The 18,472-nt window shown below is 47.5% G+C and overlaps 1 protein-coding gene across 1 annotated transcript in view; it reads left to right on the top strand.

The window, feature by feature from the left end:
- The first annotated feature begins 3,902 nt into the window (after positions 1–3,902).
- The window catches only part of LOC310705055 (uncharacterized protein), a 58,022-nt gene continuing 43,452 nt past the window's right edge, over positions 3,903–18,472 (top strand). The window contains exons 1-5 of the mRNA XM_083499380.1: positions 3,903–4,389; positions 4,594–4,675; positions 5,576–5,658; positions 5,777–5,903; positions 6,460–8,641. Of these exons, the coding sequence (XP_083355506.1) occupies positions 3,988–4,389; positions 4,594–4,675; positions 5,576–5,658; positions 5,777–5,903; positions 6,460–8,576 (2,811 nt within the window). The 5' untranslated portion in view covers positions 3,903–3,987 and the 3' untranslated portion in view covers positions 8,577–8,641. The remainder of the gene's footprint in view (positions 4,390–4,593; positions 4,676–5,575; positions 5,659–5,776; positions 5,904–6,459; positions 8,642–18,472) is intronic.

Below are 18,472 nucleotides of genomic sequence, written 5' to 3'. Positions count from 1 at the left end.
TAGGGTGAGCAAGGATTACTCACCTCCGTCACTGGTGTGGTGCAATGCCAGGTCTATAGGCAACAAAACCGCCACCCTGCGAGATTTCTTCACCTCGCAGAGGGTCGACCTGGCTTGTGTGACGGAGACCTGGGTGCGCGAAGGGGAAACTGTTACCTTATGAGAGATGGCGCCCCCGGGTTTCTCCGTCCTCCACCAGTCGCGGACTGTGGGCCGGGGGGGAGGGCTGGCATTATTAATCCGGGAAGATTGTTCTTTCAGGGCTCTACCATCGCCATCGATCCCCGGCATTGAATGTGTTGGCCTAGTGTGGGGCTCCGAGGTGAGCTTGGCTGTCTGGCTGGTGTACCGGCCACCTAGCGCACCAGCAGCCACCCTGTCAGGCCTGCTGGAGGCGGTGGCCGGCTGGGCCTTGGAGTTCCCTAACCTATTGGTGTTGGGGGACTTCAACATCCATGCTGATGCCACTCCCTCCTCACAGGCTCTGGACCTGGTGTCTTCCATGGCGACACTAGGGCTCTCCCAGTTTGTTTCGGGCCCCACACATTAAGCAGGCCACACGCTGGATTTGATCTTTGGCATCGGTATAGATGTGATCATGTCTCCCTCGATGAAGGTGCCATGGTCTGATCACTACGCTCTGAAAGCCAGGATTGATGTTCCACCCCCACCCTGCTTAGGTGGCGAGCTGATTTGGGCTCGCCCGCAGAGGCTGATGGACCCTGATAGATTCCGTCAAGCCTTGCGGGACCTTGCTCCCCCTGGCGACTCATTGACTGAGCTTGTCGAGGGCTGGAATAGCCAGCTCCTGGCAGCCATCGATGAGATCGCACCTAAGCGCCCTCTGCGAGCCCGCAGAAACCAGGCTCCCTGGTTTACCGAGGAGCTCCGGAAAATGAAGCGGGACCTCAGACGGCTAGAGCGAGTATGGCGGGGTGCCCGTGACGGAGCTTCAAGAATATCTTATAGGGTTTTTATGAAAACCTACGAGATGGCAGTGAAGGCCGCTAAGAAGTCTTACTTCTCGGCCTCCATTGCATCCGCTAGCTCTCGCCCGCCACAATTATTTACTATTATTAGGTCTTTAACGTCCCTTGAAGGACAGCCAAATTTAAATAACAATTTGACACACAGCTGTGAGGCATTTGCGAGCTTTTTTGCGGAGAAGTTCCTGTTGCTCCGCCATGACCTCCCTGACAATTTGGATACAATAAAGGAACTGGAGGCCCCTCGACTGTCCTCAGGTCCAGTATTGGACCTCTTCGACCGGATATCCCCAGCCGATGTGGACAGACTCCTCCGAGCTGGAAAGCCCACCACCTGTCCTCTCGACCCGTGCCCGTCTTGGCTGATTAGAGTGTGTCCAGATGAGGTGCGGGCCCCCTTGGGGGATATAATCAATTTGTCCCTCGGCACAGGGATATTCGCAGGGGAACTGAAGGAGGCAGTGGTGCGCCTGCTCTTAAAGAAAACATCATTAGATCCTTTAGATCTATCCAATTACCGCCTGGTTTCGAATCTTCCATTCCTGGGTAAGGTGATTGAGAGAGCGGTTGCTGAACAGCTTGGCAGGTTTCTGGATGAAACAGCGGCTCTGGATCCATTCCAGTCCGGCTTCCGCGCTGGTCATGGGACCGAGACGGCTCTGGTCTCCGCAGGCAGCTGGATCGAGGCGGGTCGGGGCTGCTGATTCTTCTAGACCTGTTAGCAGCCTTCGACATTGTCGATCACGAACTCCTGGACCACCGCCTTGCCGACGTGGGGATCCATGGCACAGTCCTTCAATGGCTGCGCTCGTTTCTCTCTGGTCGGGAACAGAGGGTGGCGCTTGGGGGGGGAATTGTCATCGCGCCACTCCTTGGTGTGTGGAGTGCCTCAGGGTGCGATACTCTTCCCGATGCTTTTCAACATCTTTATGCGCCCCCTCGCCCAGCTTGTCCGGAGTTTTGGGCTGGGTTGCCATCAGTATGCCGATGACACCCAACTCTATCTGTTGATGGATGGCCATCCTGACTCGGCCCCAGACACACTGACCAGATGTCTGGAAGCTGTGGCTGGATGGTTACGTGGGAGCCGGTTGAAGTTAAATCCTTCGAAGGCAGAGGTCCTGTGGCTGGGACAGGACGATATGGGATTGAGGGGGCAATTCCCATCTCTTGCGGGGGTGCAATTAGTGCCAGCACCGTCCGTTAAGAGTTTGGGTGTAATCTTCGATACCTCCCTCTCTATGGAGGCGCAGATTACAGCTATAACAAAGGCGGCATTTTTCCATCTCCGCCAATCTAAGCAGTTGGCTCCTTATCTCTCTCGCCCTGACCTAGCCACTGTGATCCACGTGACGGTCACCTCCAGACTGGATTATTGTAACTCGCTCTACGTGGGGCTGCCCTTGAGACTGACCCAGAAACTCCAGCGGGTGCAGAATGCCGTGGCGAGACTCCTTATGGGGTATTCACTGCGAGATCACATTCATCCGGTACTATACTAGCTGCACTGGCTCCCGGTGGAGTACAGGATCAGGTTTAAGGTGCTGGTTTTAACCTTTAAAGCCCTATACGGCCTAGGACCCTCGTACCTACGAGACCGCCTCTCCTGGTATGTCCCACAGAGGAACCTACGGTCTGCAAATAAAAACGTCCTGAAGGTCCCAGGCCACAGAGAGGTTAGGCTGGCCTCAACTAGAGCCAGGGCTTTCTCGGCCGTGGCTCCAATCTGGTGGAACACTCTGTCACAAGAGACTAGGGTCCTGCGGGACTTGACATCTTTCTGCAGGGCCTGCAAGACAGAGCAGTTCCACCAGGCCTTTGGTCAGGGCGCAGCCTGACTCCCTCCTCTGGCAATCTGCATAGAATTTTGCTTAACGGTTGCCATCAATTTGATTTTAATTAATTTTTATAATGAAATGTTTTTAGAATATTGGATTATTTGATTGTTGTTAGCCGCCCTGAGCCCGGCTTTGGCTGGGGAGGACGGGATATAAATAAATTTATTATTATTATTATTGTAGTAATGTTTTATTTTGATATCTTTAAGAGAATATTTGTTTTCAGTTATGTTGCTTTGACTATATAGTTGACTTTCTTCCAATGGTTTTATTTCTATTTTATTGATTTTGTGGGATGTGAAACTGCAGTCAAGTAGAAGATTCCTACAGTGGACACATTAGGGGATGTTTTCTACCACTCAGGAGAAGACCTCCTGTTTCCGCCTGAGCTGGGACAGACTTCCACTACATGTGACTTGAAGAGGGTGCAGTCTGTTGTACCAGCATGGAGGAGCACATGGCCTCCATCTTCTGATCAGTGTGTCTTCTCCATTTTGTATGTTGCTGTGTGTTTGGGGAAGTGACTCCTTAGTGGCAGTCATTTGGGACTAAGTTCTTTATGGAATAGTTCTAATTGTTATGCAACAACCTGCCTGTCTGTGAACGTGAATGAATCTGTGAGTAAACTACTTTTATATTAACGTGAATCAGATTATTGTGCTTATTCATTTAAAAGGGATTGGAAGGGATTTTACCAGGAAGGAATTTTTAATAGTAAGACTCAGATGAGTCAGCAACAAGCTGATCGCTGCGTAATCTAAAAAAGGGGGGTGTATGGAACTAGAATATGGAACTTGCTAGTGCATGTTAGGAAGCATATCATTGAATAATATATCTTCTTCTAACTCCCCAATTATCCCCACAGATTTAATATGCTGTAAACCGCTTTGAGATTTTTTCTTTAAAATATAAAGTGTTATAGAAATTTAAATAAATAAAATAGCTCATGGTTTGGGCTGTGGTGCAGTCCAGCCCTGTTTCCCTCCAAGACTCATCCATGCTTGCTCAGGGAACCTTTTTCTTCTCCTGATATTAGACAACTTTTGTAACTGAACAATGTATTTGCTTTGTAGGATTTGTAGCGCCTCTCCTTAAGACAGACAGAACTTGGCAGAAGACCAAAGGGTTCCTTCCGATCTCCCAGAGGCTTCCTGGGTGCACAAATGGATGAGCGAGACTCAGCTGGCCCTGGAACAGGAAGAGGCCATGCCATCCAAACTGGGAGCAGTGGGGGATTCTCGGAAAACTCTCGGCAGAAGATCCTGGGTGAGGAGGACACCCTCTGCTCAGAGGTGCAGAGCCAGCAGTTGAGGCAGTTCTGCTGCCAGGAGGCCAAAGGACCCCGAGAGGTTTGCAGCCGACTCTACCGCCTTTGCCGTCAGTGGCTGAAGCCAGAAAGGCACACGAAAGCTGAGATGCTGGACCTGGTGATCTTGGAGCAGTTCCTGGCTGTCCTTCCTCCGGAGATGGAGAGCTGGGTGAGGGACTGTGGAGCAGAGACCAGTTCCCAGGCGGTGGCCCTGGCCGAAGGTTTCCTCCTGAGTCAGGCAGAGGAGAGAAAGCAGGTGAGAGAGACTTTCCTCTGGATACTCCCAAGGGGCTCCAAACAGGGCGGAGAACATCCCATAATGCTCTACTGATGGCTCATATTCTTTTCCTGGGAAGGCATCCATGGAATGAGATCTGTCACCCTTGAAGCTGTTGGCCCCGACATTCATTTTTTAATCCTTCTCCCCATTCTCTCTTTTGAATCCTTGTCTCTTTTTCAGGGAAAGGATCTCTTTGTGGAAATGGGCCAGATTTCTTCTGAGGCAGAGAGGCCTCCGCTGGACACCAGAGAGAGGCAGCTGGGTAAGGAGGATGGAGTTTTTTCTCCGTTTAGTCTCATTCTGTTCGTTTTCCAACTCATCTGTGGGTTCTTTTCATCTTTTGTTGGGGGAGATAGTGGGACCAAGAGCCCAGAGGAGGGGAGATATATTTTTCACAACTAACATCAGAAATGAACCGAAACATCCAAATGCACTGAGCAGGTGAGACTTTCTCAAAGGCCCCTGTGTAGTTTGAGATGCACTGATTTACCTGTGAGACAAGAAGGCACTCTGGGCCTCCCCCTTACCTTTTTGCTCTGGTTATCTCCCGCTTGGACTACTGCTTGGACTACTGCAATGCACTCTACGTGGGGCTACCTTTGAAGGTGACTCGGAAACTACAACTAATCCAGAATGCGGCAGCTAGACTGGTGACTGGGAGCGGCCGCCGAGACCATATAACACCGGTCTTGAAAGACCTGCATTGGCTCCCAGTACGTTTCCGAGCACAATTCAAAGTGTTGGTGCTGACCTTTAAAGCCCTAAACAGCCTCGGTCCAGTATACCTGAAGGAGCGTCTCCACCCCCATCATTCTGCCCGGACGCTGAGGTCCAGCGCCGAGGGCCTTCTGGCGGTTCCCTCATTGCGAGAAGCAAAGCTACAGGGAACCAGGCAGAGGGCCTTCTCGGTAGTGGCGCCCACCCTGTGGAACGCCCTCCCATCAGATGTCAAAGCGATAAACAACTACCTGACATTCAGGAGACATCTTAAGGCAGCCCTGTTCAGGGAAGTTTTTAACGGGTGATATTTTATTGTATTTTTTGTTTTTATGGAAGCCGCCCAGAGTGGCTGGGGAGGCCCAGCCAGATGGGCGGGGTATAAATAATAAATTATTATTATTATTATTATTATTATTATTATTATTATTATTTCCTCTTGCAGGTGACAGAATGATGCCCGCAAGACCTCTTCAACCATCTCTGAATGGGGACAGAATGGAAGCAGTGGCTGTGGATCCAGATCAGGTCAGGGGAAGCTGCCTTGTGGGGACAGAGGCCAAAGGGTGGAACAATGTCCTATCTCAAGGAGTGGTGGTGAACAACAGTGTTGTCTCAGAGGAGGAAATTTCCCTTTTTCTTTTAGGGTCCAGTGTGCTTTGAAGACGTTGCTGTTTGTTTCACGGATGAGGAATGGCAGTTGCTGGATCCTGACCAGAGAGCTCTGCATAAGGAGGTCATGGAGGAGAATCGTGGGATCGTGGCCTCTCTCGGTAAGGCTCCCAGTGGGATCATAATATCTGTTTCCAAATTCAAAACTCCATATGTGACTAACCTCATATATTTTCACAGAACTACATATCCTACAACACTGGATATCACAACCCAAAAAAATCTTTAATAGTAAATTACTGTTTTTTTCTGTAACTGTTCTTCCTTCAGTTGCAGCTTATTAAACAAGGATCAGCTGGTCTGAACTCCCCAGACTCTTTTGACTGTAAACTTCAGAGTTGTTAGGGAAGTTGACATAGCTTCTGTCAGGTTTTCAGTTTTTGTTTTTACTTCCGTCAGTCTTTGGTTGTCCATAGAGAAGACTGACATTGGAGGGATGCCATGATGGAGCCAAACAAAATCCATTCGAGAGAAGAGTCAGGCTTATCGAATCACAGGTTCCCCTAAGGATGTCGGTTGATCCCCGTTAATTAATGCACCCAACCCTTCAGAAAACCATCCATCTAACCCACTTGTGTTATTCCTCTATTACCAGAGTTAACAAGTATTCTTCCTTAATTTCTCCCTGAGGCGCTAATCCATTTCTCTTCATTGCAGATAGTGATGGATTGAAAATCAAGGACAAGGGTGACCATGACAAAATCCTCACAATGGAGAAGCTGTATAAATATCTTGAAAGTGGAAAAAGTTCCTTTTCTACTTCCCATCAAAGAAATCCCATTGGGAAGAAACCCTATCAGTGCGTGGAATGTGGAAAGAGCTTTAGTCAGAGCGCCAGACTCACTTCCCATCAAAGAATTCATACAAGGGAGAAACCCTATCAGTGTGTGGAATGTGGAAAGAGCTTCAATACGAGCTCTGATTTCACTAAGCATCAAAGAATTCATACAGGGGAGAAACCCTATCAGTGTGTGGAATGTGGAAAAAGCTTCAGTCAGAGCGCCAGTCTCACTTCCCATCAAAGAATTCATACAGGGGAGAAACCCTATCAGTGTGTGGAATGTGGAAAGAGCTTCAGGAATAGGTCTAAACTCACTTCCCATCAAAGGATTCATACAGGGGAGAAACCCTATCAGTGTGTGGAATGTGGAAAGAGCTTCAGTACGAAGGCCTCTCTCACTTACCATCAAAGAATTCATACAGGGGAGAAACCCTATCAGTGTGTGGAATGTGGAAAAAGCTTCAGTCAGAGCTCCTCTCTCACTTCCCATCAAAGAATTCATACAGGGGAGAAACCATATCAGTGCTTGGAATGTGGAAAGAGTTTTAGTCGGAGCTTCTCTCTCACTTCCCATCAAAGAATTCATACAGGCAAGAAACCCTATCAGTGTGGGGAATGTGGAAAGAGCTTCAATAGTAACTCCAATCTCACTTCCCATCAGAGAATTCATACAGGGGAGAAACCCTATCAGTGTGTGGAATGTGGAAAAAGCTTCAGGAAGAGCTCCCATCTCGCTTCCCATCAGAGAATTCATACAGAGGAGATACCCTATCAGGGTGTGGAATGTGGAAAGAGCTTCAATACGAGCTGTGATTTCACTAAGCACGAGAGAATTAAAACAGGGGAGAAGCCCTATCAGGGTGTGGAATATGGAAAAAGCTTCAGGAAGAGTTCCCATCTCACTTCCCATCAGAGAGTTCATACAGGGAAGAAGACCTATCAGTGTGTGGAATGTGGAAAAAGCTTCAGTCAGAGCTGCAATCTCACTTCCCATCAAAGAATTCATACAGGGGAGAAACCCTATCAGTGTGTGGAATGTGGAAAAAGCTTCAGTCAGAGCGCCAGTCTCACTTCCCATCAAAGAATTCATACAGGGGAGAAACCCTATCAGTGCGTGGAATGTGGAAAGAGCTTCAGGAATAGCTCCAAACTCACTTCCCATCAAAGAATTCATACAGGGGAGAAACCCTATCAGTGTGTGGAATGTGGAAAGAGATTCAGTCAAAAGGTCAATCTCACTTCCCATCAGAGAATTCATACAGGGGAGAAACCCTATCAGTGTGTGGAATGTGGAAAGAGCTTCACTGAAAGCTCCAAACTCACTTCCCATCAGAGAATTCATACAGGGGAGAAACCATATCAGTGCTTGGAATGTGGAAAGAGTTTTAGTTGGAGCTTATCTCTCACTTCCCATCAAAGAATTCATACAGGCAAGAAACCCTATCAGTGTGGGGAATGTGGAAAGAGCTTCAATTGTAACTCCAATCTCACTTGCCATCAGAGAATTCATACAGGGGAGAAACCCTATCAGTGTGTGGAATGTGGAAAGAGCTTTAGTCAGAGCTCCCATCTCGCTTCCCATCAGAGAATTCATACAGGGGAGAAACCCTATAAGTGTGTGGAATGTGGAAAGAGCTTCAATACAAGCTGTGATTTCACTAAGCACGAGAGAATTCATACAGGGGAGAAGCCCTATCAGTGTGTGGAATGTGGAAAAAGCTTCAGGAAGAGTTCCCATCTCACTTCCCATCAGAGAGTTCATACAGGGGAGAAGCCCTATCAGTGTGTGGTATGTGGAAAAAGCTTCAGGAAGAATTCCCATCTCACTTCCCATCAGAGAGTTCATACAGGGGAGAAGCCCTATCAGTGTGTGGAATGTGGAAAAAGCTTCAGTCAGAGCTCCAATCTCAGTTCCCATCAAAGAATTCATACGAAGAGTGGGAAACCCTTCATTATACAGCTTTCAGCGCTAGAGAAAAACACACCACTTTAAACAGGCCTTTGGCTGATTGACATCTAATGCCCTTTTAAAATGTGGTGGGGAGGTGGGGGTTACAGGTTTTGGGGCAGTGTTTTGTGTTTTCATTGTGTGATTTTATGTTGTAACTGTCCTGTGACCTGTGAGTGTAGGGAATGGGAGCCAACTCTTAGAGTCTGAGGGCTCTTTGCCCCCTAATAAGATATTTGAGGGGGCCACCCCCTCTGTGTGTTCAGCACACATGATTGCAGGTGAGACTGAATAAAAGACTTCCTAGGAAATTCCATTTGACTGCTTCTGTATTGTTTCAAATGTGGCTTCACTTACAGATAAGAACAAATCATATTCATTGCTGACAAATCATACCATTAGAATCATAGAACCATAGAATCACAGAGTTGGAAGAGACCACAAGGGCCATCGAGTCCAACCCCCTGCCAAGCAGGAAACACCATCAGAGCACTCCTGACATATGGTTGTCAAGCCTCTGCTTAAAGACCTCCAAAGTAGGAGACTCCACCACACTCCTTGGCAGCAAATTCCACTGTCGAACAGCTCTTACTGTCAGGAAGTTCTTCCTAATGTTTAGGTGGAATCTTCTTTCTTGTAGTTTGGATCCATTGCTCCGTGTCCGCTTCTCTGTCAGCTCATTAATCTCCAACCCAACAAACGCTGCGCTTAGAATGAGCAGCTGCTTTCTTCCCATTTCTTAGGTGGAAAGAACTGATAATGACAATGAAGAAGGGAGATAGACCCTTTCCCTCAACCTTTGGGGATCTGGGGGGCTTCATTTCACCCCTTAGTCCTGCTCCTGAAAGCTTGGCAGATGTGGAGTATTTGCTCACACTCTGCCATGACTTAAAAATCAACCTTTTTATTTTTTAAAGAAATGGTATTGCAGTGCTAAAAAGTCTCAAGAAAGCAATTCCTGTAGTAGCTGGCATCTTAGCGAGCCCAGTGCCACTCTGCCAACTGTCTCACTCCCAGCTAACTAATCTGGAAAGCTGTCTTGTCATCTCTGTCTGTAAAGACTTCCGTGTCCCTTGAATTCACAATTAAGCATTTCTGGAAGAGGAAATGATATGCCTTTGTTTAGAAAGCACTAATACTGGGCCACTGAATGTGCAACCCTCCAGCCCTGCCCTGTAGGAACCTCCAACTTTAAAGATTGATCTTTTGGTGTGGCAGCAAGTGTACTTTGGAACTCCCTGCCACTTGACATCAGGCTCTCCCCTCTACTTTTTATACTGTTCCTGGAAGTCTTGTTAAATATAATTAGAAAGGACCAGTTGGTTAAAGGAATACAGCTCGGAGTGAAAGAGTATAAACTGAGGGCATTTGCAGATGACCTTGTTTTGACTTTACAGCAGCCAAACACTAGTACAAAAAGAGTTTTAGAATTGATTGAGATATTTGGTCAAGTTGCAGGATTTAAATTGAATAAACAAAAAACTAAAGTTCTGGAGAAAAATCTAACAAATGAAGAAAAAGAGATGTTTCAGAATGAAACAGGTTTGGAGATAGTTAAAAAAGTGAAGTATTTGGGGGTGAACTTGACAGCGAAAAATCTGAACTTATTCAAAGACAATTATGATAAATGTTGGATAGAAGTTAAGAAAGATCTAGACATATGGTCAAGGTTGAAACTTTCCTTGTTAGGCAGAATTGCTGTTATCAAAATGAATGTATTGCCTAGAATGTTATTCTTGTTTCAGACACTACAAATAATAGACAAGATGGACTGTTTTAAGAGGTGGCAGAAAGATATATCGAAATTTGTCTGGCAGGGCAAAAAGCCAAGAATAAAATTTAAGACACTAACAGATGCAAAAGATAGAGGGGGTTTTGCCCTGCCGGACTTAAGACTCTATTATGAATCAGCAGCATTTTGCTGGCTGAAAGACTGGCTGCTCCTCGAGAATACAGACATTTTGGACCTTGAGGGGTTTGATACCAGATTTGGCTGGCATGCATATATATGGTATGACAAGGTAAAACTGCACAAAGGTTTTAAGAACCATGTGGTAAGGAAAGCTTTGTATAATGTCTGGATAAGGTATAAAGATTTGCTTGAAAGTAGAACCCCTAGATGGCTGTCACCAATGGAGGCAAAGGAAGTGAAAAAATTGAATATGGATTCTAATTGGCCTAAATATTGTGAAATGATAGAACATGATGGTGAAAAAGTAAAATTGCAGAGTTTTGAGAAATTGAAGTTTAAGGTGAGAGATTGGTTACATTACCGACAGATAAATGAAGTATTCAAACAGGACAGAAAGAAAGGCTTCCAAGTGGAGAAATCAAAACTAGAAACAGAACTGTTAGAACCCAATACTAAAAATTTGTCAAGAATGTATAATTTGCTGTTGAAATGGAATACTCAAGATGAAACGGTGAAATCCAGTATGATTAAATGGGCACAGGATATAGGGCATGACATTGAGTTTGCTGACTGGGAGCAGTTATGGACCACTGGTGTTAAGTTTACGGCATGCAATGCCTTAAGAGAAAACATTATGAAAATGATCTACAGGTGGTACATGACTCCGTCTAAGTTAGCAAAGATCTATCATTTGCCCAATAACAAATGTTGGAAGTGTAACGAAACGGAGGGAACTTTCTATCACCTTTGGTGGACCTGCCCGAGGATTAAGGCTTTCTGGGAAATGATCTATAATGAAATTAAAAAAGTTCTGAAGAGAACTTTTAATAAGAAGCCAGAAGCATTTCTCCTGGGTATGGTGGGCCAAATGGTGCCAAAGAAGGATAGAACTTTTTTTATGTATGCCACAACAGCAGCAAGAATTCTTCTAGCAAAGTATTGGAAGACACAAGAACTACCCACGTTGGAAGAATGGCAGACGAAGGTGATGGACTATATGGGACTGGCAGAGATGACTGGCAGAATTCGGGACCGAGGGAAAGAGGCGGTGGACAAAGACTGGAACAAATTCAAAGTTTATCTTAAAAACTGTTGTAACTTGGAGAATTAGAGGATCAGGGTTATAAGAGATAAAGAACTACAGTTGTTTTAAAACTTTTTATGGAAGTTAAATTTATGAGTTAGAAATAAGTATAATACATAAGGGTTGCTGAAAAATCATGAAACAAGAATGCAGAAAAGGGGTGGTATGGGGAAGTCGTTTTTGTGTTTATTTATGTTTTTGTTTTTGTGATTCCTTTTTTATTTATGGAAAACTAATAAAAATCTATTTAAAAAAAAAAAAAAGACATCAGGCTCAAGAGGCTTCACGGTCCACTTTGCAGCATTCAACTTTGTTACCGCTGCTGAGTTTGTGATAGCTAAATATTGAGGAGAAAGCAGCCAATCTCCTATGTATATCTGAATAAATTGAGAAAGTCTGGTTTTCAGTAACTACGATTAAGCTAAGATTACAAAAGAATGCATCTAAACCGGCCTAACGGACTCATGGGGAAATGGGTATTTTGGAGGATGTTTTATAAAAGTAAGTTTAGTGGACCAGTGATGCCCTCTGAGCCAAAGGGTCATATGCCGAGAAGGCCTCGCTTTGACAGCAATCGTGCTGCAGCATTCTGCACCAGCTGAAGCTTCTGGACCAAGCGCAAGGGATGCCCCACATGGAGGGGACTGTGGTCATCCAGCCTTGAAGAAGCGAAGGCGTGAGGCCAGGCTCTCCCGGTCCTGGAATGTGGAACCATCTGCAGTTGCTCAAAGGCACTTCCAGCCCCTGAGTCTGCCTGAGTCTCGGCTGGATCCGGAAGCAGCCACAAGTCTCATAAGGTTCATATGAAGAGAACCTTTGGCTTACCCTATTTACTAATAAAAATAACTGGAAACAGACATGAGATAAATAAAACGAAAGCAAACATTTATGGCCGCCTCTTGTGGTTTCCACCCAAATGCCAGCATGGTGGGAGAGGCACCATGACTGGCAGAGGGCGGCTTGGCACCCAGGAGGTCAAGGAGGTGTCTAGTGGTTTGCAGGCCCCTTCCGCCCTTGGCCAAAAAGGCCAAGCACCCTCTGGCGGATCTGCTGGGTCTTCACCCCACAGACTACGGGTGTCAGAAAGGGAGTGTGGATCCTTGCGAAGAGAAGAGCCCAGGATTCCAGCCTGTCTTTTTCAGGATTTATTGAGTGCAAACTTATGTGCAGTGCAGAAGTTTCAAAAGCAAAATCCAGAAGTGCCCCCCTCCTATTCCCCCTCCAGCAAAAAAGACCCGGAAGCCCCCCTCTCCGTTTTTTTTCCTTACGTGGAAAACTACTGCTCATTCCTTTCCTTGGTCGCAGTTTTTTGGCTCCGCTCTCTCTCATCTTCCGTGTCTCCTGAAAGCTGCCCCTTCCTTCCCTGACTCTGACGAAGTGCAGCTGCTCAGCAGAGGGGGGGGGCTCTCTGTACATGCCTGTCTCTCCCCCCTCCCCTGCAAACAGATCCCTGACAACGGGGTTCACCATGGGCGGCAGGAAGAGGTAGAGGCAGGCCAGCAGGATGTTGGCGTAGTTGCCGTTAGGCAGGGCGGGCGACCCGGCAAACGACATTCTACGTGCCAGCCTGCTCTTCTCATCTGGGATCCATCAATCTTCTTCCCTGATGAGATTCTGTGACTCGTGTCCAGAGACACTGAGCACACATTAGCAGAGAAACAGCATCAGCAGAAGCCAGGCTCTGGGGTGTGAGTACTAAGCTACTTTATTTATATACACAATCAGGACAAAGGAAAACATGGCTCCTCTCCTTCTTGCTCTCGGAGAGGAGAGAAGAAAAAAGCAATGCAGAACGGATCTTCCGTTCACAAGACTCCAACAATCAGTGCTGGAATGTCAAACACAGACGTGACTAAAACAATCCCACACGTCTGCACAGCGGGGGAATGGAATACCAACATCCTCCCCCTTTCCACTGCTGCAATCCTTCAGCACAACTGCAACCGCCATACATATTCATCAAGCTGTGCTCTGGGAACAACTTTTGACAACAGATCTACAGGAATCTCTTTTCCTGACATGTAGGACATCTGAATGAGTCCCTTCTGGAGAAGGAGGATCTCCCAAACTTTCCAGGGAGGTCTCTGCCGTCTGCTCCCTCACTCCGCCCTCCTCCACCACTATCTTGTAACTAGGCATTTCTTCCTTCAGCTACAATTCAGCTCTGTCTTCTTCTCCTCTTGAAACTGCTGGAGACAAGGGGCAAAACTCCCCACCCTCCCTCCTCTTCTGAGAGGAGCCGAGCAGACCGAGTGGACACTTCCCAGTCTTCCTGTTCAGTTTATTCCTTGAAAATAAAGAATTGAAATATCAGTTCTCCTTGGCTTGGTATGCAGGGCAGATTGAAGCGACCACAGCCACTTCCAGCCATCAATCTTGCAAGACATGACAGGAGAGGTCCCTGGCTAGACTCCTGGGGTGCTAGTCATCAACACAGACCAAGCTATTCACACCTTGTAAAGGTGTGATTCAGAACAGCAGAATCTAATATGTTATTTAACTCTGTTGACGGCCACTGTACAAAGGAGCCAACTCCTAGGGGCAGAGGACCCTTGGTCCACACCCAATAAAATACTTGAGGGGGCCACCAAATATTTGATGGGCATTGCCATTCAAATGGTGTGTGTGCACTGTCTTGTGATCAATTATGCAGGGTGGAGCAGGTAATATTTTATTCAAGTTGGCGCCTCTGCCACCATGAATGCCATGAAAGCAGCGCCACATGTTGCCAGTGCTGTGCCTACAATGGTGTGGACCCCAGTCTTTCCCCTTGCCAAGTTCTGAAGAAATTGAGAGCAGTTCACTGTGTTTGTTGCCCAGTACAGGATCAGGTTTAAAGTGCTGGTTTTAACCTTTAAAGCCCTATACGGCCTAGGACCCTCATACCTACGGGACCGCCTCTCCTGGTATGTCCCACAGAGAAACTTACGGTCTTCAAATAAAAACATATTGAAGGTCCCAGGCCACAGAGAGGTTAGGCTGGCCTCAACTAGAGCCAGAGCTTTTTCGGCCATGGCCCCAATCTGGTGGAACATTCTGTCACAAGAGACTAGGGCCCTGCGGGACTTGACATCTTTCTGCAGGGCCTGCAAGATGGAGCTGTTCCACCAGGCCTTTGGCCAGGGCACAGCCTGACCCCCTCCATTGGTAATTCTTCACAGAACTCTAGCCCAATGGTTGCCATCAATTTGATTTGAACTGATTATGTAATGAATTGTTTTTAGAATGCTGTATTATTTTACTGTTGTTAGCCACTCTGAGCCCAGCTTTGGCTGGGGAGGGCGGGATATAAATAAAATATTATTATTATTATTATTATTATTATTATTATTATTATTATTAGAGAGTAAGGGCGCCGTAATGTCCCAGTGATGAAGCCAAAGTTGTGTTTGTGATTAGCCTGCTAGAAGGGGACACCAGCCTGCTTTGCTGCTTCTGCTCTCACATGACACTGCTTGTCACATGACACCAACCACTTTCATTTTTGTCTCAGCTATCGTGTCTTCCACCTCAAGAATCCTTTCTTGGGTCTAATCTTGAATTAATACATAAAACCACACTCTCTCTCTCTTATCTGACAAGATGAATTCTTGACCTACAAAGGTCGTCACTTTAATTTGTTGGCTCTTATCCAGTCCGTTATCGAGGCAAAACACTGCTCCAGAGCACTGACTGCCTGACCTGCAGATGTCAAGGAGAAGGAGAACTGAGTGTCACCACCTTGAAGTCTCCATGGGTCAAAGAGCACTTTCCAAGCATCACCCTGTGGAGATGCTCATCCACAAAGGACCAGGAGCACCACAAAGCGGCGTCACCCACCCCAAACTCAGACGGAGGACACCATGGCCAGTGGTGATGGTATTATTATTATTATTATTAATTTGTGTACACCCATCACCATGGCAAGCTCTGTGCAAGGACCAGGACCCAGAACCAGGTTCTCAGATGGGCCATCAAGATCTTTTGAAATGTTAACACCACTATCCCAGGTGAGGCCCAGGCTTAGAAAGGAAGCTTAGCCCAGTGTTTCCCAACCTTTTTTGGGCAAAGGCACACTTGTTTGATGAAAAAAATCTTGCGGCACACCACCATTACAGCCCCGTGACGTCAGCGCGCAGCGTCACGCTGGGAGGGACGCACGAAAGTGAAAGTTTTCAATTTTTTTCCCTCCTCCTTGCCGGGGAACCTCCAAGCTTTGGGGGTGGGGGGGAGGAGGCAGCAAAGCGAGGGACTGAGGGACGGCGGCAGCTGAGGCAGCGGCGGCTGTTGTGGTGGTGGCGGCGATAGCGGGCGGAGGAGGGGGTGGCGGCGGGGCCGAGGTGGCCGGCGGCGGCGGGGGAGGCGGCGGCGGGTGGAGCAGGAGGGCGGCCGAGGCCGGTGAGGGAGTAGGGTTGCCCGGGGCTTGAGGAGCCGTCGCCGGGAGTTGCTGCTGCTGTTGTTGCTGCTGCTGCCCGGACATGCCGGCCTCCTCCTCGTCCGCTGTCTCGCGCTCCTTCCTTTTGCACACGCTGCCCCGCCGCCGCCCCATTGGATGGGTCCTGTCAGCTGATCCTGTGTTATTTCCTGTGTGTGTGTGTGTGAGGGGAGAATGGAGAGAGAAACCTCGGCACCACCACCGCGGAGCCGTCCCCGGCTCGACGCGGATCCTCGCCGCCGCCGCCTCTCACCGCCCGACTCGCCCGCCTCCCTCCCACGGCACACCAGGCAACGTCTCATGGCACACTAGTGTGCCGCAGAACACCGGTTGGGAAACACTGGCTTAGCCTGTATTTTTCCACTGGCCCCCAGTCTTCCCTCCAGTACTCCAAATACAGTGGTACCTCGAAAGACGAATGCCTCGCCAGACGAAAAATTCGCAAGACGAAAGGGTTTTTGGTTTTTTCAGTTGCTTCGCAAGACGTATTTCCCTATGGGCTTGCTTCGCAAGACGAAAACGTCTTGCAAGTTTGTTTCCTTTTTCTTAAAACCGTTAATACAGTTGCGACTTGACTTCGAGGAGCAACTCCTAGCACGCGGTGTGGTAGCCTTTTTTGAGGTTTTTGAAGACTTTGGTGATTTTTGAAGCTTTTCCAAAACTTTTCCGAAACCGTGCTTCGCAAGACAAAAAAATCGCAAGACGAGAAAACGGAACGAATTAATTTCGTCTTGCGAGGCACCACTGTATCAAATTCCTACTATTTATTAATTTCAAGGTTTATAACACCATGTAATGAAAGCCTCCAGTGAGCCTTCCTGGGAAGAACATTCCCCAAATTGGGAGCCGCTGCAGAAAAGGCCTGCTCTCATGGAGGAGGCAGACAAAGAAGGGTCTATGACAGGGGTGTCCAAACTTTGTTCAAAGAGGGCCAGAATTGATGAAGTGAACATGCGTGATGGCCGACCAAAATCATTGACCTTCTTTTTAGCATTGAAGTTGTTGAGCTTTTGGGGGGGATTTTACCCCAGGAAATAAACTGCCACAGCAGCTGGATTAAACAGACCGGTGGGCCAGATTAGGTGGACTAGCCTGGTCTAGGATGACGATGGTAGGGTCCGGGTTGGTTCATACAAGTGTGAATGCTTTGAAGTGGACCAAGCAGCCTCTTGCGAGTAAGAAGGCTCCTAGGGCGCTTTCTCAGTTGCTGGTGTAACCCCTCCACTCCACTCGTAGTAAAAGTATAAAGAGGGAACCGAAAGAATGAGCACACTAACTCCAATACTGGGATGAAGAAAATGGGAAATATTTGCTCTTGTTCTTGTGTGTGAGAGAGCAACCTCAGTAAAACTCAGAGTGAATAGGATTTCCACCCTAAGTCTTAGAAATGTTAAGAAAACTTTTGCCATAGGTTTTGGAGTTTTAAAGTCCACCCCCCCCCCCCGCCCGCATGTTTAAAATTGGCTTTGGAAACTTTAATTCTAAATTCAGAAGCTGCTGCCTAACTTTAAATGCAAGCGTGCTTAATTTTCTGACGATGTCTTCCATGTTTCCAAAGGAGAGAAAATTCTTCTAAGAGGCCGTGAAGTTGGGTCTGATCAGACTAAAAGAGACGGGAAATTTCAAGAAAGAGGAAAAAATAACATTGTGTTCATTGTTTGAGAGAGGCTGGGAAAATGCCATCTCCATGTGGTGGCAGTAGCAGCAGCGGAGGGAACTTGCATAAATGATGGAGGGGGGAACCAGAGAGGTGGCTCTGTCCCACAAGGCCACACAATGAGCCAAGGGAAGAACATGGTAGTTGGTATCAGAATCTTGAGAGGTGATGTGTCATTTGTCTACTTTTCATATGTTCTATGTTTTAAATAGAAGGCTGTATATTGTCTCCCTGCTTATTTAACTTATATGCGGAATTCATCATGCAAAAGGCTGTGCTGGATGAATCCCTAGCCGGAATTAAGATTGCTAGAGGAAATATCAACAACCTCAGATATGCAGATGACACAACCTTGATGGCAGAAAGTGAGGAGGAATTAAAGAACCTTTTAATGAGGGTGAAGGAGGAGAGCGCAAAATATGGTCTGAGGCTCAACATCAAAAAAACAAGATCATGGCCACTGGGCCCATCACCTCCTGGCAAATAGAAGGGGAAGAAATGGAGGCAGTGAGAGATTTTACGTAGCCGGGGGGGGGGGCAGATCTCCCCCTAAATCCATTTTAAAAAATAGAAATCTGAGCTTCTGCCAAGCGAGAGAGATCTGAGCTGGAGGGACTCGGCTTTGCAAGGGTTAAAGGGAAGTGAGCTGCCTTCCTAGAGAGGACAGGAAGCAAGGGGGGCTGGTCCTCCAGAGCCAAGGCCCCTCCCTCCCCAGTCCTTTCCTGCTTCGGTGTCTCTCCTGCAAGGGCTGCCTCCCTCTCCCCTCCTGGGATCTGGTGAGTCTCCTCTCTCTCTGGGATCTGGTGGGGGTCCCAGGGCTGCAGCAGGGGAGGGGCCTGGGGGGCCTGATCCGCTCCTGCGGGGGGGGGACCCC

This window comes from Podarcis liolepis, assembly GCF_965112155.1.
Source record: "Podarcis liolepis genome assembly, chromosome: 4".
In the NCBI taxonomy this organism is placed as follows: domain Eukaryota; kingdom Metazoa; phylum Chordata; class Lepidosauria; order Squamata; family Lacertidae; genus Podarcis; species Podarcis liolepis.
Note: the sequence above shows the minus strand (reverse complement) of the source record. Positions and strands in the feature narration are given on the sequence as shown.